Below are 22,297 nucleotides of genomic sequence, written 5' to 3'. Positions count from 1 at the left end.
GTATCCCAAAAGCATTTGGCAGTTTTGCAGAACTGTACCATCTTGGCTAGAACATACTTAAAGACATTAGTAAATCTACATAAAACAAATTGGCTACTACATCCAAGAATGGCATTAACTTAATGTAAAGCATACCAAACACTGATTCCAGTTCATCATGGACAATATGTGAAAAGATGTGGTATAACCTTTTTATGTTCATGTTCATCTTTAATGCCATATTCTTGAAGACGAGATGTTTTATGCAACAAACTGTTCTGAATGTAATTTTTATTCTTAAAATACAGAATAATTATTCACAAAACTATGAGATATAGTCCATGCAGAAATGTATATTATAAGTCAGTTTGTTCATATGAATATTTCTACTGCCATTTTAAATAAATAATGGTGTCATTTTGGATGCAGTGCAGTGATTTATAGTTGTGATATACTGCTGAAATGCAATGAATCTGACAAATAAAAAAGTGCTGTATTATTTCAAAACAAAAGCCAATGTAGTGTTTGTAGGTTGTTTTTCACTTTTTGAAAAGCATCTAAACTTTTCAAGTTGCTATCAGTTTTTGACCTTTTTCTTTTTAATAATAATTTCAAATGTAGAGTGTTGTTTTTCTTTGTATAACACAAACATTTTGAAAACCATAGTCTGCCTTCTTTACCATTTTATCTAAAAGTGACAAGAAATAACAAATGCATGCACACTGCAGCTTTTTGGATCCTATGTTGGTATGGAGGACTTACGTTTCACATTGTGAGAATGCCCTGTTACATTACAGGTTAAGGCATTCAAGATTTCAAGAAGTAATTAGTCTGTAGTTCTACTGAACAATTTAAATTTGCAGGATAAGCATTACCCGTTCAGTGTTATTAAGCTCTCCATAAAGTATATCATGTCACCTGCACAAGACGTTTTTCCAGTCTGCCTTGTCAGTGCCATAAATGTCATTCATAGAACCTGGAAAAAGACAGGTGCTCTGTGAGATTTCATTCTCACAGAAACACACACATGTAAAACACAGACATTATGGCAGTAACCTGATGTTCTGACGCTTAAAAACATTTAACAGATAAGAAAGCACAAAATAGTTGTACAGTCCATTCAACCGGCTATGCCCTTTTATTGCTACTGTATATTTTGCTGCCTGCATGTCTACACTGGAATTCCAATAACAAGGTTCAGCACAAAAGGTCATTTGTAGCAAATTGTAGATAAAGGGTTGTTTTATAAGTAAACTGCTGTACCAATCTGCCACAACTCTGATTTGAACTGTCTAGGGGAAACTTTTCTTTTGAAATGCAAGATTGATACAAATGTTACAGAACAAGATGACAAAGAAAGAGGCAATTTCTTCTAATTGTTCCCCCTCTCTCTCTCTCTCTCTATATATATATATATATTTATTTTGCATGTTGTGTAAAAGCAAACACAACTCTGTGAAGATTTGCAGAGGCAGACTATTCACTCCAATGGAGCTCAGGAAGTTTGCACTAACGTCCAATGTACAGAGCCTAAGCCTTTTGACGGAATAAAATGATGTCCTGACATTTCAAACAAATGTTCATATTGCTAGAACCATAAGGATTATGAAAAGCAGTATAAATGGCAAACTCTTCACCATGAACTCATTTTATAGCAGTTGTATTCTTTAGATTCTTCTAGGTCTTAAACCAAATTTTATAAGTCATAGTAAACACAGTAACTGTTACATTTGTAATATTTTGTAAACAACTTAAAATATCTCAGCAACCACTCCAGTTACGCATGTACAGTCAGCAGTATTTTATTCATCTAGCTGAGAGCTTTCTATGAATCTAAAGAATTCTGCCTGTGTTACTTGGTTGTTGAGCTATTTAGAAAAATGTGAAAATTATATCTATATAAATTAATATAATAAAAACAACAGTTAATATCTATTTACCTGCACAAGACAGAGGTGAAATATTAATGCAGTTGAGTTTGCTATTGTGTAAGATTTAAGATGAAATCTTTGAAAACCTTGTACATAGCATGGTTTTGGAATTATTGATGCAAATATGAACAAGCAATATTTGATGCCTAGAGGCATCCATAGGAGTTAACTGCAGATGCACCTGGAGGCGTCACTCGGATGTAATGACTTAAGCAAGTTGTTTCATGCGGAAGGAAGAGAAGTATTACTGCTACTCCCTTAGTACCACTGCAGCTATTACTACTATCACTTCTACTATGACTGCTACTAATAGGAATAATAAAACATGAAAATCCAACCTGCAGGTCATTTGTGGGAGTAACACTACAGTATTTTTATGTATGATTATGAAAAGCACAGAGACTAAGAACAGGGAAATTAAATAACTTATTCAAAATGGAGAGGGACTCAGAAATATATGTCCAGTTCAACATTTTTTACTCATATTACAAAGTCAGTTTGCATTCTAAAAAGTCTTCCGACTCTTTTTAATGACTTTGCTTCATGACCGTTAAAAAAATAGTTGTATTATATGAATTTCGGTATCACTACTGCAGTACAGTCATCTTTCTCCATATGTAGCAAAACTGCCTCAGTTACTACAAATGAATGGACCATGCTTGTTTTTATGTATTATGTCCAGGATTTTTTTAATTTAACTTTTCTGGACATTGGCTGATATGCACAGTGTTAGTATTCCTCTTCATAATGCAAGTAAATATTTATCAAATTGTATATTGTACACTGGGACACAGAAGCCCAATACACAAAAGTCTATTCCAATGGCCCTTTTTTGTAGCAGCTTAAATGAGCATTTCATAATTAATGTATAACATTGCTTACTGTCACAATACATTACTGTGTAAACTGCCTAAGAAAAAAATATTTAAAATTTCAATTTGGGTTTCCATTATCGGTGAATTCTCTTGCAGACCTGGAATAAAAAAAAAGATATTCTCTGAAAATACAAAATTTGTAATAAAACAAAATGACCAAGCTTAAACCACAGTGCTTACTCTTTCAGTGATCCCCTACAGTAATAAATTATGTGTTTTACTAAATGGGAACCCTAACTTATTAAGTGTTTTTACACAATGTCTGGGAAATTAATATTTTCATGGGTCTGTAATAACATGGCTTTGGATTAGGTAATGTATAAATGGCACTGAATTTTAAAAAGAGAATACCACATCTTTTACCAAAGTAAACATAGGAGCTTAACAGCTGTCAAATGAAAGTTACTAAGAACACTGAGAGCTATACAGAGCAAGAAAATAAGAGTCTTGCTACAGATGATTGATTATACATTGTCCTGTGCAAGTATTCAAAATGCAGTAGACCTTTTTGGTCCATTGCGTACCTAAAATCTGGATGTCCTTGTTTAACTTTTAAAAAAGACAGTTCCAAATAACTTACATAATATACATGTTGCTATGACACAATCTTCAAAAGTTTACAAGAAAAAAAAATTAATTTATATCGGTAATACTTTTTTCTTTTAAAGAAGAGTACTGATTGATTTCCCTTCTGTTTACAGGAAAACTGCTCAGTTCATGTCCTAGGTTTGTAGACATAATTTTCACCAAGATATTTTAGCCTTTCTCATGTTTATCACAGTTTGTCTGTCTTGTTTCTGGGGATGTCAGTCAGAAATCTTTTACGTTTCTTGATCACATTTCACTGTACCTTAAAGCAACGCATCTCATTAAAGATAGTCATTAATCCAGTCATCTCATATTCCCTTTTCCAAGTTCCCACGGAAATTGCACAAAGTGTTCAAATAATGCACCCTAAACTCTTTACTTTTTCTTCATGATTACTGAAAGCAATGTGCTGGGTCTCTTATCATCTAATACTGTTTAGATGGAATTTGATCTTCATTCCTGTTGGTCTTCTCGGTTTGTTGGAAGGTCAACTCGCTGCTCATCCATCCGTTTGGCCTGCACTCTCTGAATGAGGCTGAAGAAATCTTCATCTGGCACAGTAGGTCCTTTTGGAAGAGAATCGGGTGGTGCACAACGCTGGTCATCTATTCTGGCAGACTACAAATAAAAAAAAGAAAAGAAACAGTTGGTAGTGTTAGCATTGTGTGTTACAGAACTATTCAAAATGTTAAGCTGTGGTTGATAGAAAATGAAACACTAAGTGCATATATATATATACACACACACACACACGTTTATATATATATATACACACACACACACAAACACGCACAAAGAGCTGTGCACACGTGCACACACACACGCAAATATATATATATAATATATATATATATATATAATATATATATAGACAGATATATATATATAAAAACATGGATGAAAATTCTCACATATATGTATAACACTGCTTGGCCATCTTTCTGCAGTTTCAGATAATGACTGCAAAATTTATACTTGGCTTTGCAAACAGTTTAAACATAGTCAAGCAAGGAAAAGGGGAACAAAGAGAAAGTATCAATGTAATAATAAAATTCATGGTTGCTTTCACCCTATACTGGGAAAACAAACTAATATTGAAATGATTGACCCAGGGATGCCAAAGGAAGGGGCGAAAAAAATGAACACAGTGATTTTAATTTTTCCATGAATTTTATTACTGCATTCAATAATGACCATAAAGTGATAAAATGGATATTAAACAAAAAAAACTGACCATCATGGCAGATGATAAGTTGGTGAGGCACAGGATAGGAACTAAACATATGATTGTATTTCATAGAGGTTCAAATTTCAAATCAGTTTTAGAAAATATAAATTCGAATGAAAGTACTTAATTGACAACGTTAAGATGGGACAAAGAGGGGGCCCTTGGAATCTTTATTTAGGGAAAAAAAAGAGCTTATTTGGCAGTTAAAATTAAACACCTATAGTTGGCCTGGACTAAATGATTATTGTTCCATCTATTGCCTTTTAGGAATTAAAGCACTAGCCAGATAATGTCACACAGTAATACAATATAATATATTAAAAAAAAAAATGGGGATACAGTAAAATGAAATACAAATTATTCTTTGTATTATTTGTTTATTCACTTATCATTTGGCTATTTATTCATCTTATTCATTTTTAGTAGTCCATGTTGTTTTTTTAACTCATTTTAATTAATTCAAAGATGCTTGATGGATTTATATTGTTCATTTTTAAAACAATAAAATCATTTTATTTTACACTTTGCAGGGTTTTATGTATGTACTGGAATAAAGTGTGTTTTTGTAAGGAGGAGGGGTAGGTGATGTCATTATGGGAACAGTAATTTGATTTATTCATGAAAAGTATTTAAACTGGTATTTTGAAAAAGTGTCTTATCTGATGAAGTTCACAAAGTTGATATGCAAAGTGGACAAAACACTAAAGTTTTTGATTTTATCTACTGTATCAGAATAAATTTAAATTATATAAAGAGCTGCATCAACTTTTGTTTTTTTTTTGGCTTTAACAACATGCATAATAACTGACAGTATTTACAATCAAAGTGAAGACATGACATATGTTATGTCAAGTCGACCTGTTATTTCATTGTTATCGTTTCATAATATAATTGTCTTTAATGTCTTCTAAGGTCATTTTGGCAGCTAAGTGTACTAGTCATCATGGCCCACATGGTCTTTCCAGTTTGAGATCCTCACCCTGCTATTACTTAATATAATCATGTTGCTTTATTTTAATTTCACAGTAATAAATGTTTTGTAATTTCATGTGGTCCTTATGGTCAGCTGATGTGCATATTTGAATATGCATATATTATGCTAATTAGGCACCCCTGACTGTCCCCGATTACAATGTCCTTTGTCAATGATTCTCTCATCTGGAGGTTGAGAAGTACTGCAACAAGTGAATCCAGTTCTTTTTCTCTCCCATCATTTTCCTGTCCTGAGAGAATAAAAGCGTGGTACCTAGTGTCAAACTATGCTGACATCACTAATACAAACACAAAATAAAACCGAAGTCACTAATGATAACATCAGTGTAACAGCCAAAGACAGCTAGGAACCCTCTAAAGTTCCACCCGTAGGTAAATTAAATATTAAAGACCACATTAATATGCCAGCTCCACAACACTGTTTACATTATGCTGCATGTCCATGTATCTGTTAACTGACTGGGCATAAGAACTCATTTTCAGGGGAAGCCCAAGGAGAAATGCTCCACATGATAAATAATAATTTACTATATAAGATTCACATGGCAAATAGTAATATATAATAACAATATACAGGCTACATACATGAAAAAAAACGTAACATGCAAGTCTTCAAATATAAAATTTGCATCTTTATACATGTACAAAAAAATATGCATTTTGATTCTAGCCTTTCATGTTGCATAAACTCATTTGTTTGAGAGTACACACCCATTTTATCCTGGGGATGAACACTGACAGATCCAGGATTGTTATAGGTACTTTTTGAGATCTGCTTTAAAGTTTGTAGTCGTTTAACTTGTTTGAGGGGGTGAGGGATAGAATTCCAAATCTGGGAGACATAGATGGAGTTCAGTGCATCTCCTGCTGTATTTAGAGATTTATTTATGGTAGGTAAAGATTTGCCTTGGGAGCACAGATTTCTTCTTGGGTCATAGGGCTGAATCATAGAGCTAAGGGGTAGGCATTTGTCCAGGTTGTATATTAAACTGTGGACGAATAGAACCTGGGATTGGTGAAGGATGTGGGATGGTCTGTTCCAGTTTAGTAGTCTGAGGGCTTGACAGAGGTGAGTACAGTAAGATACATCTTTGTGGAAAATGTTGTGGTTTTGTTATAACATTGTTTGAGTTCTGTTCTCTGGAGTTGTGACAGGTTTGTGCAGATTTGAGAAGTGTTTTTTTCAATTGTTTCTCTGGATTTGTGTGAGAAGAAAGGTTTAGCTCAATATGACAGGCCAAGCTTTTGCTGTATCTTTTTGGCTATTTGGATAAGGACATCATATTTTATATTATCATCTACTGTGACTCCAAGAAATTCAGTATGTGGTGCAATTTCTGTCTTAGATGTTACTGAATGAGGTGATGTTAAACAAAACAAGACTGGAATGCAGGAATACCAAAGAAACAAACAAATGTAGGCAGAAAACAATTTAATACATCACAGCAAAGCTTTCGGGTGAAACCCTTCTTCAATACTAACAATTGTTAGTATTGAAGAAGGGTTTCACCCGAAAGCTTTGCTGTGATATATTAAATTGTTTTCTGCCCACGTTTGTTTGTTTCTGAGGTGATGTTAAACCACTCTTTACTTTGGAAGTGCAATTTTGGAGTGAAAAGGATCAGGTGAATTTTTAGGGGTTCACTAGCAGTAATGAATTGTCTAGCCAGGTTTCAATGGATGTGAATGATTCTTGGGTCAGTTCTTGTAACCTGTTTAGTGGAGGGATAGACCATATTAATGTACAGTTATCAGCATATTGATCAGAGTAACGTGCTTGGCTGCTGAGTTTAGATAATTTATGAATATATTAAACAGGAATGATGCTGGTATAGATCCCTGAGGTACATCAACTCAAACAGCTAGGAAGGAGGAATACTCCTTGGTATCTGTTTGATAAGTATCTTTTAAACCATGACAGATAGGTAAGAGAAAGGCTGACATAAGAATGTTTTTGTAGTAATAGATGGAGACAGTGTCACATGCTTTCAATGAGTCAAGAAACAGATTGTCAGAATTTCTGTTTTTATTGATGGTGTCAGTAAAATGTAATAAGGCTATGGTGATACTATTGTTGGGTCTAAAGTCATGTTGTACTGATGAAAGAAGGTTATTTATGCTGATGTCGTTAAGTAATTGAACATTTATGCATTTAAAAGGATTTTCAATATGAGGAGTAATATAGGGATTTGCCTGAAATTAACAAAGTCGTTAGATGAGTGGCACCATGTGTACATTTTCCGTATAGAGGAGACACAGCATTCATTAATGGATCCATTTATTAGGATGGTTATGGGGTAGGCAAGGCCACTGGCAGCCATTTTCAGATATTCTGATACAAGACTGACTGTGGCCAGAGTCATGGTTTTCAGTCTGAGGAGGTTTCTTTTACCGATAGGGTGGATACAAGTTTTAGACAGAGAGAAAGGCTGAGTAAGAGTTGGATTCTTGAGAAGGCTTTGAATTGCACATAGTGTTGGTTTTTAGTACTGAGGTGATGAAGTTTTTTTTTTTTTTTTTAATTTAATTACCTAAAGATAAAATTGGTAGATGCTTTGTTTTTCGTAGGGAATCTTCAGGTAAAGGGCTAGGTTTTGAATTGTGACCAGGATTTAGTAAGTTTGTGATGGATGCCCAAAAGAGTTTTAGATGGTTTTCGTGAGTTTAATGTAAGGTATAGAAGTGACCCTTCTGTCCAAGTTTATGCTTCACTTGGTTGTACCTCTGTGGTGCCTGAAGTATTGTCAGTTTTGTTTTGAGTTTGCTATGGTTTTTGAACTTTGTCCTTTTTTCACATTAGTTTAGTTTAGTGTGATAGCCAGGGAGCAGGGTTTAGTTTACCTTTATTCTTTCTTGGGAGGGGGGCATGTTCATTTAATACAGCAAGAAATATTTTATTAAATTAAAGTAATGCTTCATCTAAAGTTAATGTTTTTATAAATGTTCAGTTGTTAGATTTTAGAGTAGAAGTAAAGCCTCTGCACTGGAGCTGGAGTTAGGCTGTGCAATGAGTTGTAGTGATGTTGCACTGGGGAGTGGCTAGGGACTCTATTGGCAAAAGTTACTTAGAGTATCGGGTAAGGTACCTGTGGTGGATATAAGGTAACAGGAAAGGCACCTATGGTGAAAATATTACAAGGGTGTGGTGACAGTATCCATTCTAACAGTGACGATCTGTTAGTGGGTTCATTGTATCCGGATGCAGACTGAGTGAGTTGTCTAAAGCCATAGAAGATGATGCTTGCAGTAGAGTTGTCTGATATCATTTTGAACCACTCAGTAATAAAGCCTGTTAACATTAAGGTTTCATGCAGTAGATGGATGCCTAGAATAATACGTCCTCAGTGATGGGGATATTATTTCCTGGAGGGATATATATACTGCAATAATCCACAAGCTCTCATATAAGTTAAGTTTAAGAAAGGTAATAAATATTTCTGAATTGTTAAATTAAGGCTGCTTTTGTTGATACAAACAAATATTTAGATAGCTAGGATACATCACAACTACATCACCTGCCTTTTTTGCCTGTGTGGTTATCCTGGAGAAAAAATAATAAGTGTCTTTGATAGCAGCTTTTAACCAGGTGTCTGTAGTTACTAGTATTCCAAGGATGTACGGCCTAAGTCACATGCAGTGTACCACAAAATACCTGAATAAAACAGCAACGGTACCTACATTGTTCTCCTGATCTACTTCAGAAGGCACCTTGTGAGCAACAAAGGAAAAAAAGGGGAAGGAAAGAGTACAGCTGCTCCCTGAATCTCTTAAAAGAACTTCTTCATAGAGAGGCCTGTGGATCTATGGAATGGACAACCAGAATGAGTGGTGCAGAGAGAGTGATGATCTACAGAGGTATTAAAGAGGACATGGGACAGGGGAAGACAGGGTTGAAGTGGAACCAAAATTTTAAACACACTAACATGGCCCACTGGATAGGTTTACTGCTTCGTTCTGATGTGAAATAAATACAAGGAAATACAAATGCAGCAGCAGGAAGGGAGCCATTCAATCTGCTGAATGCATTTAGTCTGAATGTGTGATGATTTTATATATCTATATCTTAAGGTTTGTGTGTTTGTGTGTGTGTGTGTGTGTGTGTGTGTGTGTGTGGGGGTTCTGCCCCTCATAGGGGGTGCAGTGGGACCTCCCTGCAAAAAAAAAAATATTTCTGTTCACTGAAGGCTTTTGGCCATTTGTATCTGACAGAACAATATTCAAATTGCATTCAGCACATCAACATGACTCACAGCAGGAAGTGAGTGAGTCAAAGGCCATCGAGTATCAGAATTAATCTGCAGGTCAGCATTAAATGACTCTTTTCAGTGAATTCTTCACTCTATGGTGATCTTGGTGTTTTGGGATAAAAAGTATGGAACAATTTTCAGAAAAGTTACGATGTTCTTCATCTCACATTGCTGCAGTCATAACTTATGGGTAGTCCGCTGTCCTTGGTCGGCCCGAATACCAAAGTATTAGGCTGACGTCGGCCATGGGCGCTCAGATCTGACGTCAGAACGTCAAGGTATTAAAGCGCATGACCGACGTCATTTCCTCAGTCTTTTTTGCCGCATAGTCCGAAGCAGAAGCAGCGTATGCAAGTGCCGTTCGGCGTTCTGAAATTTTCGTATTCTGAGTTTCAGACCGATACCAAGTTGGGCTAAGTACCCCGTTGGGGATTATTTTTGTTTTTTCTTGCCTCAGTTACTTCCGGATGTCAGAAAAAGTGAATAATTGTATTTCTTGTGGGAAACAGATACCGCATAGGGATTACCACTCTCTTTGTATTCCTTGTTTGGGACCTGAGCACGACGTAGTAGGGTGTCGCTTTTGTGCTAGATTTAATAAGCGCACCATTAAACGTAGGTTAGATTGTGCTAGGCTTGTCTTCGGTAAGCGGTGTAATTACAATATGCCGTCGGATCCTCCGACGCCCACTACCACGAAGAAGCGCAAAGATAAATCTTTAAAGTCCAAACAGGATGACTCGTCCGTTCCGGACGCCGGTTCTTTAGACACCACTGTGGATTCGGTTGATCCGGCCGCAGTTTCAACTGAGTTTCAGGGGGAGACGTTGGTTTTGCAAGTTGTGGTTTCCCAGGAGTCAGGTCAGGCTGAGGGGGCCTGATAGGTTACTGTTCTCCCTTCTTTGCCTAAGGTGGTTAGGCCTTCTCCTTCTGTCTCTAAGGTGCCTTCCAAAGGCAGGCCTGGTTTGCCTTCCACAGGTGTCAGTCCTAGTTCTGCAGGTTCTGTGCCTAAAAAACACATGCTTAAAATGGCAGAAGATTTAATTACTTTAATCAGGGGTTCTATGCCCCCTCCTGATAAGAGGCCTAGGGTGGAGCCAGAAATGGAAAGTTTGGAGCAGGCTTCAGATTACTCAGAGTCTTCGGCTGAAGACATTCAGGATTTTCCCCCTTATTCTGATTCAGACGCAGAGGATTCCACTCCTTCTGCTTCTCCTCCAGAGGATTTTTCTTTTTCAGAAACTCTGCATTCCATGAGGGAGCATTTTAAATGGGAAGGTCAGGATTTCTCAGATTCCAGGAAGAGGCTTAGGGAATTTTTGTTTTTACCACAGCATAGGCCCTTGGCTATACCTCCTGTTTTGGATGTTGTTCAAGACGTTTTCTCTGAGGCTTCCCTTAATCCAGATTCTTTGCCTCCTGTACCAGTGAAGCCAGATAGGTATTACAGAGTGCCTGAGGCTCATAAATATCTGTATAAGTGCCCTAGGGCCGACCCAGAAATTATTAGCCAGGGACCTAAGGGTGTCAGGGCTTCTGTTGTAAAGACTCCAGTTCCTTTGGATAAGGATGCTAGAGCTTTGGAAAGGTGGGGTAAGAAAGTATATACCTCTTCCACTTTAGCAATGAGGGCTTTGAATTGCCAGTTTCATATGTTGAAATACCAGAATTTTCTTCTTACTCAGTTAAAATCTAAAATGGATGCTTTAGCAGAGGGCATAGAGTGTAAGGAATTACAGGATTTGGTACATGCCTCTGATCAGGTGGGTAAGCATGCTTTGCAGTGTGGTTTTGATGCTTTGCAGGCTTCTTCCAGGGTGGCTGCCACTGGTTCAGTTCTTCGCAGGCACGCCTGGCTTAAGGATCAGAATTTGTCTGAGCATGTTAAAGCTAGGATTTTGGATGCTCCTTTGCAGTCTGAAGTTTTGTTTGGTTCTCCTGTGGAGTCTGTCTTGAAAAAAATGGAAGACAAGGCTAAGTCTATGCAGACTGTTAAAGATTTTTTGCAGGTGCAGCCCCCTAGGTTTAGCAGGAACTGGCCTGCTAAGGGTTGGACTTACCCATCTTCTGATTCACAGTCTAGGGGTAGATCTAGACGTGGTAGGGGCAGAGCTCAGAGTTCTTTCAGGCCCAGACCGTGGAGTTCACCAGCACAATCTACAGGTGAGGGCAGGGGCCAGTCCTTTCGTAAACAGGCCCAATGACCTGCATTTCCAGCTGCCAGATCCTTCTTGTCTGGCAGCTCCTTTGGGAGGAAAGTTGGCACTCTTCAAGCAAAATTGGTTTCTAGTCACCCAGGACAAATGGGTGTTGGACATTATAGACCGAGGCTACAAGTTTTATTTCCACACATTGCCTCCTTTCGAAGGCATGCCAGATGTTCCTCCTCAGTAAAGGGCAGAGGCTCACAAACAGATTTCTTTGCTTCTTCAAATGGGGGCTATACAGCAAGTCCCTCTGTCAGAAGTGGGCCTTGGATTTTACTCTCGCCTATTTCTTGTACCAAAGAAAGGAAACACTTGGAGGCCAATCTTGGATCTATCTGTCCTCAACACATATCTGGACATTCCAAAATTCAAAATGTTGACGTTGCAACAACTTCTGCCTCTGTTGGGCAAAGATCACTGGATGGTAACTCTGGATCTCAAAGAGGCTTATCTTCATGTTACTATCAGACTCAGTTGCAGGAGATTCCTGCGTTTTCGGGCTGGGACTTTACATTATCAGTTCTCTGCATTGCCCTTTGGCTTATCTACTGCGCCCAGAGTATTCACAAAAGTTCTGGCTCCAGTGATAGCTTTCTTCAGGTTAAGAGGAATACAAATTTATCCTTATTTGGACGATTGCCTGATTCTTGCTCAAGACAAGCACAAGCTTCTTCACCATCTACAGTATGTTATGACAGTGTTAAGGTGCCTAGGGTATTCTGTGAACGAAACAAAGTCCAGTCTAGTACCCTCTCAGGAAATGTGCTTTCTGGGTGTGAGACTGAATACAGCTTCCCAGATGGCCTTTTTGACCCCGGACAAGCAAAAGAATCTTACACTGTACTTCCATCAATTGTCTCTACTGTCCAGGCTGACTGCAAGGACAGTCCTTCAAGCCTTGGGGTTCATGGCATCTTGTATTCTGGTGCTTCCCAATGCCAAACTGCATATGAGGAAGCTACAATGGTATCTCAAAAATGTATGGACAGAACACTGCCAAGATCTGGACACTGTCATTTGGATAATACCTTGCATTCAAAAGGAATTTTTGTGGTGGGCTCAGGAATGTCACCTAAACAAGGGACTCTCTGTGACCCGACCAGAGGCGAGTCAGATTTTAACGACGGATGCCTCAGACAAGGCCTGGGGAGCACACCTCAATGGAAAATGGGTTCAAGACACGTGGCCTGCCAGACTTCAACATTTGCATATCAACTTGAAGGAAATGTTAGCAGTCCAGTTTGCATTGATGGCTTTCAAGGATTTACTTCTCCCAGGGCAGGTGTTGATTCAAACAGACAACACAACTGTCATATGGTACATCAACAAGCAAGGGGGAACCCATTCGTACCCTCTTTGCAGGCAAGCTATGATTTTGTGGGAGACTGCTCTCAGTTTGCAACTCACTCTTCAAGCAAGGTTTCTGCCAGGAGCACAGAACTCCTTAGCAGATGTTTTGAGCAGACGGATGGTGGATCCCCACGAGTGGAAATTGGATCCTCATGTATTCCGACAGTTGACAATGATATGGGGGACTCCAGACATAGATCTGTTCGCTTCTCCACTAAATTTCCAGGTGCCAAAGTTTTGCACAAAGATGTTTCATCCCACAGCTTGGAAAGTGGATGCTCTATCATTCAGTTGGAGCAATCTTCATGTCTATGCCTTTCCGCCTCTGCCTCTTCTTCCAAAGGTTCTCTTGAAGGTCAGACAGGACAAGCCCTCCATGATTCTAATAGCTCCAGATTGGCCTCGACAGCACTGGTGTCCTCTGCTAAGGAGTTTAGTATGGGACCCTCCTTACCCTTTACCTTTGATTCCGCACCTTTTGACTCAGGAGGGCAATCATTTCCTCAATGTCAGGATTCAGTCCCTGCACCTAACAGCCTGGCATATTCTGTTCTAGATCCTGGAGGGTCGCAGCTTCCTCAACAAGTTTTGAATGTTATTTTGGAGGCCAGGAGGCCTAGTACAAGGAAAGTTTATGCTGATAAATGGAGGAGATTTTTTATTTGGAGCAAAGCAAAGAGCTTTGATGTTTCCAGGCCTGATTTGAGTGTTTCTCTTCAATATCTTACAGAATTATTGGACAAGGGTTTGTCTTTCTCCTCTATAAAAGTTCATGCTGCAGCCATTTCTGCTCACTATGACTGTGATCCACCATTATTCTCTCATCCTTTGTTTAAGCAATTCCTTAGAGGGGCAAAGAACTTAAGACCCCCACGTAGAGCTCCTACTCCTGCTTGGGATCTCAATTTTGTGTTGGAAAAACTTACTTTACCTCCTTTTGAACCTGCAGCTACGGCTGAGCTAAAGTTTTTGTCTTGGGAGACTGCTTTTTTGTTGGCCATTACGTCTGCTAGAAGGGTTTCTGAATTACAGGCTCTAATGGCAGTTGAACCCTTCCTAATTTTTCATAAGGACAGGGTATCTCTGCGTACTAACCCTACTTTTATGCCTAAAGTAGTTTCAAATGTGGCCTTGAACCAATCTATTCATTTGCCTATTTTTTATGCAGATCCCCAAAATAAAGGGGAGAAAATTTTGCACACTTTGGATATTCACAGGCAGTTGCATTATTATTTGAGCAAGACTAAAGGGTTCAGACAGTCTCAGCAGTTGTTTGTTTCTTTTGCTTTGGGTTCTCGGGGGAAACCGGTTTCAAAACAAACTATTTCTAAGTGGATTGGCTTTTGTATTGCTTTTTGTTATTCTCATCATGGTAAGGAGATTCCAGCTGGAATCAGGCCTCCCTCCACTAGGGCTACTGACACTTCTACTGCTTTTTTAAGGGGGGTAGCTACAAAAGATATTTTGGAAGCAGCTACTTGGAGTTCAGTGCACACTTTTTCTAAACATTACCATCTTCCTCTTTATTCCAAACCTAGGGCTGGATTTGCCACTGCAATCTTACAGGGCATTTTGGCAGCCCCCAATGCTTTATGATTTTGCCAGCCTCCCTGTACCTCTGCTTTGGGATTCTACCCATAAGTTATGACTGCAGCAATGTGAGATGAAGAACATAGTACAGTTTTGTACCTACCATAAATGTAGATGTTCGAAGATCCACATTGCTGCAGTCCAATTTTCCTCCCTCCTTCCCCTCTGTAGTTTGGAGTAGTGGCATGATTTGGGTTGTAGCTGTTTTTTGTGCATGGTTTTAGGGAGTTATTCTATTTTTGGCTGTGGCCTTTATTTTTAGGGCCTTCTGACATCTGGGGCAAGAAAAGACTGAGGAAATGACGTCGGTCATGCGCTTTAATACCTTGACGTTCTGACGTCAGATCTGAGCGCCCATGGCCGATGTCAGCCTAATACTTTGGTATTCGGGCTGACCGAGGACAGCGGACTACCCATAAGTTATGACTGCAGCAATGTGGATCTTCGAACATCTACATTTATGGTAGGTACAAAACTGTACTTTCTCCTGACCAGACCGCTCAATTGTCCCTATTTTGGAAGTATGTTCATTTTCAGGCCTGACTTAGGCTATCCCTGTTTTTGGAGCTATGTCCCTATTTTCAGGCATGACTTACCCCTTCACACAATTTTCTCAATCCACCCCCCCATCACATGGGATTTTTGAAGCCGGCTAGTACACAGAAAACTATGCATCACCAACACACTAATGCAAACAATTAATTAAAGACAGAGGGTGCACATCTTAACAACTCCCTTTTCTGAAGCAAAAATAAATGACCTTCTGCAGTAGAATTTTGCAATACAGTTTATTAAAGTGTACAGATTTTACACATTTTCTTTGATAATGTATTACATTTTTCCATCATCTTTGTCACACACTGTTTTTTATACACAAACTTCTGAGTAGTATGTCACATTCCTACTGGAAGATGAAAGAGTTATGTGCTATTTGGTATTCAGCTCTTATGCTAATTAGATATCCAGACTTTTTAGCTGGATGTTCTTATTTTTCAACGGCCTTTGCTCCCCCTCTAAATGTCTGCAAACTGAGAGGTATGCACCTTGATTTACTTGCCTCTCAATCTCTTTCTCTTGTATACTTCTGAATTCTCTTTCCTTTCAATATTTCGATATCCTAATTTTCTCGCTTTATTTTAATCACTTTCTGAAACTTTAATTACTGCCTGTTACTGTCATGTGTCTAACTGTTCATGCTTATATTAACACACTGTCTTAACCCAGTAATTTACACTGCCTCACAAACTTAACTTTGCTACTGAGTATACACGCTACCTGTGGTTCACAACACGTGGTTTGCTCTTCATTCCTTTTTGCATGTTGTACAAGTAGCATATACTTTTTTTTTAAATTATACATTATTTTGAGGCTGTGTGGATACTAGAATGAAGGGTGATGAGGTATAATGTTCAGCTGTGGGGAAGGGGGGCACTATGTCAGAGAGGGGGAAGATGGACTATAATAGTACAACTGTGTAAGGGACTATTATTTTGGTCCTGCAAAGGCTTGGGATGGAAATGGGGTGCTAGAAGAGACAAAAGGGGGGGGGGCAAGAGAGAAGGGGAGATGCAGCAATACTAACATAGAGCAGTGTGTGTGTGCTATGAGGTGAGGGAAGCAGTCTAGTACAGACCATTGCGGAACATACTTTTGGACTGCTATCTTTACAGTGTTTTGTTCTGGAGTTTGGTTCTCAGCTAGGCCGAATTCTGTACAGAGTCTGCATCTTTCATATGTTCATGTGGATCTTTACCAGGTGCTCTGGTTTCCCCAACATCCCAAATACTTGCTGTAAGGGAATTGGTGATGCTCCATATTTCCTGTAAGTGTACATGTGTGTGTATGTGAGACTTTCTTCTGCTTGAGACAAAATAGCTTAATCATTAAACCTTTTTCACCTTTATTTTCTTGGTCCAAGTGTTTCTTTTTTCCTCATAGCAAAATAAGATAATTTAAATTTTTTTCAAAAGGAAAAACAAGAAAACTGTTTATTCAAAACAGGAAGTGATGTTCTCACAGAACACATTAATATAAAAGTAAAGTCTACTGTTTCAAGAGTAAATAGGACATGGACAAATAAATAGTTACTGACAAATTGTGATTAGGAGAAGGACAAACATAAAGGGAAATTAAATGAAACAGAAGGGCACATACTCAACAAAATCACCAGCAAGGACAATCAGTACAGGGAGAAAGCCCCCTGAGGAAAGAAAACCTCTGAAGGGCAGTTGCTATAAATCTAACTGAAATGATTTATAATCGCACTTCAGGCAACAAGACAGGCATACAAACTACAGATTTCACATCTCCTGTTAGAAATGCCCTTCCTATTCCTGTCTCCTACTATCCTAAATTAGATGTCACTATCAGGGAGCTTCAGTTAATGACATCATTGCTTATTTTAATGTGATGAAATATATGACCTGATTGGTTGAAACTAGAGTTATACTATGGCTTCTGGATAGGATCTGTTTGCATTTTTATAAGTCTGTGTAATCAGCTTCACCTGGATGGCAGCTTTCACTTACTTAAATTGAAGCCACAATCTTGGTTATTTTCAAACCCAGGAAAGGATTTTGGTATTTATCAACTACAGGATGTCTTCCCATATGAACTATACTGTTAAAATATTAACAAAAGAAGAAGGTGATATACTGCACAAAATAAAAATATCTTTTGTGCTTTCAGATGAAACTGGTTTTCTCTTTTTTGAGAATTTAAAACATAATGCCTCTTATGTGTTAAATATCTGGTCAGCGGAACACAGTGCACACAGCTCCTCAAATGTATTCACTGATTTGCTTGGTTGTTCATGTTCCATAACCTGTTTTAGCCTCTTACATGGTCATGGGATGATATGGCCTGGTCTGGCAGCCAGTGCGTGCAAAGCACAGAAACGTGTTCTGGGCAGGGCCTGGCTCATCACAGACAGAACACTTGCACTCATTCAGACAATGTATGCACACCTACGGGCAATTTGGAAAATGCATATTCACTTGCTGCATGTCTTTAGGGGGCATATATAAATGGCAAAACGGATAAAATCCATATAATACCAGGAGGATATGCAGACTCCAAATCGAAGGCACCCCATCTGAGAACTGAACTGTAGAATCTCTTGATCTGCTCAGGAAGCAATATTCCCCAAATAATTATGTCACCAATACATTTTGCAATAAACAATGAAACGATGTTCAAGTTAAAAAGTTATTGTGGCAGATACAAGTAATGCATGCTCTCTGATGCAGTGAAAGATGGAAAAGCAGAAAGTATTCTATCAGTATGCAGTGCAATACAGGTTTATAAAAACAGATGCAAAAGATAGTGAATCAAAATAGTATTTTTACCATCAAGCTGAATAGCCTGAACTCCAGGAACCAATGCTTTCTTATGTGCTTTGCATATATTTTGTAAAATGGATGTTAGCCATTTACACAGATTCTATGGTAAGCCTCATGTGAATCTGTCCCTTTTAATGTTCTACTTTACAAAGATGTACAGCAAAAGTGTCCTCTGTCTGCAAAATTATATGTTAGCATTGTACCTGTCAGTGTTTATACAATCTAAAAAGATAATTTATTATGGGCTTGTAAACAGTTGCATAAGTCACAAAAATTCACAGCATGGGTATCCTGTACCTCTTTCAAATATAATCAAGATACAACTTAAGTCAGTCTATAAAGTAAATATATACACTCACAAATACATTTAAAAAATACTTTTCTTGATAGAAATGAATGTTTCTTTGTACTGATGCAAATGGTTTGTAGGAAAGCATCTATAACTGCTATCTCACATTCTATACACTTACCTTGGTGCCTCATTTAGTTTGCAAGTTTTTATTTTTCTAAAAGCTGTTACTTGCAATGCAGCTTGGCTCTAAGCTATGATTAGCCGTGAACTACCTCGGTTGTTTGCATAAAGGAACTCCTTCATACTCTCGGCCTGGTTACATGTCTTGCACATTGCTGCATTTGCCTGTTTATAATATTTGTTGCTGGCCACAGGTCAGTTGCGCACACTGTTTCTATAGTAACTCCTTCCTGCTCTCAGACCAGTTCATAATTAGCAGCTGTTGGAAAATACATTTTCCTTTGCACTTAGGCTAGTTATTGACAGGAACCAGATTTGACTGTATGCACTTAGAAGCAATCATTGGGTGGCTGACCCATCTGACTTTTTGAAACATGTGCTTTCTGGTATCACAGTCAACCTGCCTTCATTCTGCTGGCAGCAATCAAGCCCTGAAGTGAGTATTGTGTAGCATCTGAGTCTGCTATTGTATAATATACTGTGTGTAATTTTTATCACCTGCTCAGTCCTTATTCTATTGTTATTATATGGAACTTATGTATTTATCTCAATACTGTAATTATGTACTGTACCAAACTACAGTAAATTATTACTCTCAGATCTTACTATGTTTAATTTATATAACCTCATCCACCCCTCATACTATTGTAAGCGTACTAAATTTGCATGGTATGCTAAGGTCTGGCTGTGTAGTACACTTGATTTGGGCTGCATTACAAAATTTAATCTCGTTAGGTTCAAGTGGTTATTACATTAGTGATAGGGCATCTTTGCCTCAGCTACTACATGTCCTCCACAGCATGGTTCATCTCCCCATCATATCTTCTCTGTCTGCTGACTAACTTGGTTCAGCATATCATTTCTGCTCTTGGCAATTCAACTCATCTAGCATACAAGGAAGTCTAGTGTATATCTATCATGTCTGCTACAAGCCTCATTTCACTTGATAGTCTGTGATTGTGTAGGAACTGGCTAATGCTCACCAATAACCAGCTGCAACTGGCCAAGCATGACGTGACTTTTTTTGCTCCTGCCACCTGCCATTCATCAGAAAAATATACCTATTCATTCCTCAAGCAAGTCAGACCACTTGACTTCTTGGTCAACTAGCCTGGAGTCCTCCAGTACTGGGGCCACTAAGTGAACCTTGGTTGCTTGCATCTCAGTAAGGGCTCTATAACTCTCTCCATGGAGCTAGGCTTTACTAGCATGACATGACTTATGAGTGATATAATTATACGTTTACCTAGTGGCTCCCTTCTCACTTGCATAGATGATAGGTAAGCAACATATAAACTCATCCATATGTCTACAAGATCCCTCTAAACCAGAACATTACGAGGTTGTGTAAGAAAAAAAATAACACCCCAAACCTCCAAGAATCAGGATGAAAGAGCCTCTGCAACAAGGTATTAACATAACTCCACCATACTCACATAACTCAGCGAGTCACCAGGCTGCAGACTGCAAACCTTCCACTGCCACTAGGTCTGCATGTCCAAGTAGAAATGTTCTAGGAAATGGTGACACATCAGACACATTGCCTCTACTTTAAATAGGTTCGATAAAGACAGTAGTGCCAGTTAGCTGCCTTTCCAGTACCTGGATCAGTGACATTATGAGGGCATCCAACAGGACAAATATGACTATAACCTGGTGGTGTCTCATGTAGGTGTGAATCACCTGACCCCTCAACCCAGAAGGAAATGAGGAAAGAAACATACTGGAGCTTGTTATGCATGTGCCAAATGTAGGTTAGACTGTATTCCAAAGTGAAATCCGACCCTCACTGGGAATGTAGCTAAACAGCTGGTGTCATTGTAGGAGGTTTCAGTATGAGTAAGATTGGGATGAGATGATCAATTCCCCAAATTACTTCACCAAGGGCAGCATACATTTTTCATTCAATGGATTCAATGTACTGGTCAAAGCAGTTGAGGCATCACTGAGCATTTTAAGGTAAACTCTACCCCCTGGAAATTCTAAAGTAACAAAAATGCTTGCAGCAAATTCCAATACAGGAACCATAAAAGGCTGTTTTGTTTAATTCCCAGAAGTCTTAGAACAGTTGTGTAAAAGCTTACCATAACAGTAGATGTCCTTTCCTTCACTGTTGCAGTATTCCTTATGTCTTGGATTCTCTGCCTCGGGTAGCCCGACATCTGGCCAGTACACAAACGCGTACTCTTGCTTTAAGGTACACCTTAGATCACACGCATGCTGGTCGCCTAGCATAGGGCATAAAGGTGATGTCCAGACATACCAGCCTCAGAACTAATAGCCCCTGTCGAATGCCAGTCCAAGGAAAACTGAGAGATAACCAGTACATTCAAGAGTGAAATGGACTGGGGGAGGAGAGAGTGAGTGAACACTGCAACAGTGAAGGAAAGGACATCTACTGTTATGGCAAGATTTTACATATGTACTATGTCCTTCCAGTCACTGGTTGCAGTATTCCTTACATCTGGAAGAGTGCCAAAGCTCAAGAAGAAACTTGGGAGGAGGAAGTACCAGCAGAGTCCTCCAGGAAGTCATGAAGGACGGCCCTAGCAAAACAACCAGCTCTAGCTCTGTAGAGTCCGTCCAATTTGTAGTGCTTGGTAAAAGTATGCTCAGAAGTCCAGGTAGTTGCTTCAAGAATACAGTTAGTATCCAAACCCTTGAAAAAGCACCGGAAGAAGCCACAGCTTTAGTAGAATGAGTCTTTACAGAAGAAGGAAGGCTGTTACCATGAAAAGTATAACAAAAAGAAATAGCCTTAGAGATCCAAGAAGAAATAGTTTGCTTGGATACAACTAAACCTAGGGAGCTATCAAAAACTGAAAGCAAACAAACTAAACTTAAAAAAACAAAACACTACTAATGGAGCAAAGGAGCACACAAAACTGACTCAAAATTAAAATGTTAAGCACAACAATTTAATATGCTTTTCGTTCAGCAAATAACTAAACTTCTTCAGACAATACAAAGAAAACCAAACAAAACAGATTAAATAGTGTAGCAGTAATTGATTGTACCCAATCATTCAATTATGTTGCAAAACAATTAAATCCCTCCCTATTCTTACATAAGCTAACAGGCTATAAAAACACATTACTTTAATACATTACAATAGAGTTAATATCCTTTGTTTAACATAAACATAAATTTTTCAATCATACGGTAATACAAAAGAAACATACAATAACCACACTATTAAAATAAAATGAAAAGAAAAAACTTCCAAAGGAGTTCAAATTAATAGTAGAAACCTCTAAAAAATTTTAAAAGTACCCCACACAATAAAAATACACTAACCTGAACATTAGTGTAAACACAAAAGGAACTCTCAAACTACCGCATTAGGCTCTTTAACTTCAATATACAACTCAAAGAAACTTTTTCATTAATACCTGGAGCTCTATAAGACTATAACTTCAATTGCCATATTAACTCCTGTCACTCCAAAAGTAACTGGTAAGGACCACCTTTTATATCTGGGGTAATCTGATCAAGC

General features: G+C 38.4%; 1 protein-coding gene across 2 annotated transcripts in view; it reads right to left on the bottom strand.

Annotated features, from left to right (window-relative positions):
* Nucleotides 1-3,296: 3,296 nt before the first annotated feature.
* GPSM1 (G protein signaling modulator 1) overlaps nucleotides 3,297-22,297 on the bottom strand; it is a 2,081,362-nt gene continuing 2,062,361 nt past the window's right edge. For both annotated transcript variants that reach the window (XM_044058046.1, XM_044058047.1), the window contains one exon: nucleotides 3,297-3,991. In XM_044058046.1, coding sequence (XP_043913981.1) covers nucleotides 3,827-3,991 — 165 coding nt within the window. In that variant the 3' untranslated portion in view covers nucleotides 3,297-3,826. The remainder of the gene's footprint in view (nucleotides 3,992-22,297) is intronic.

This window comes from Protopterus annectens, chromosome 16.part0, assembly GCF_019279795.1.
Source record: "Protopterus annectens isolate FY-2018-M chromosome 16.part0, PAN1.0, whole genome shotgun sequence".
Taxonomy (NCBI): domain Eukaryota; kingdom Metazoa; phylum Chordata; order Ceratodontiformes; family Protopteridae; genus Protopterus; species Protopterus annectens.
The sequence above is the reverse complement of the archived record's forward strand: the minus strand, read 5'-3'. Positions and strand labels throughout refer to the sequence as shown.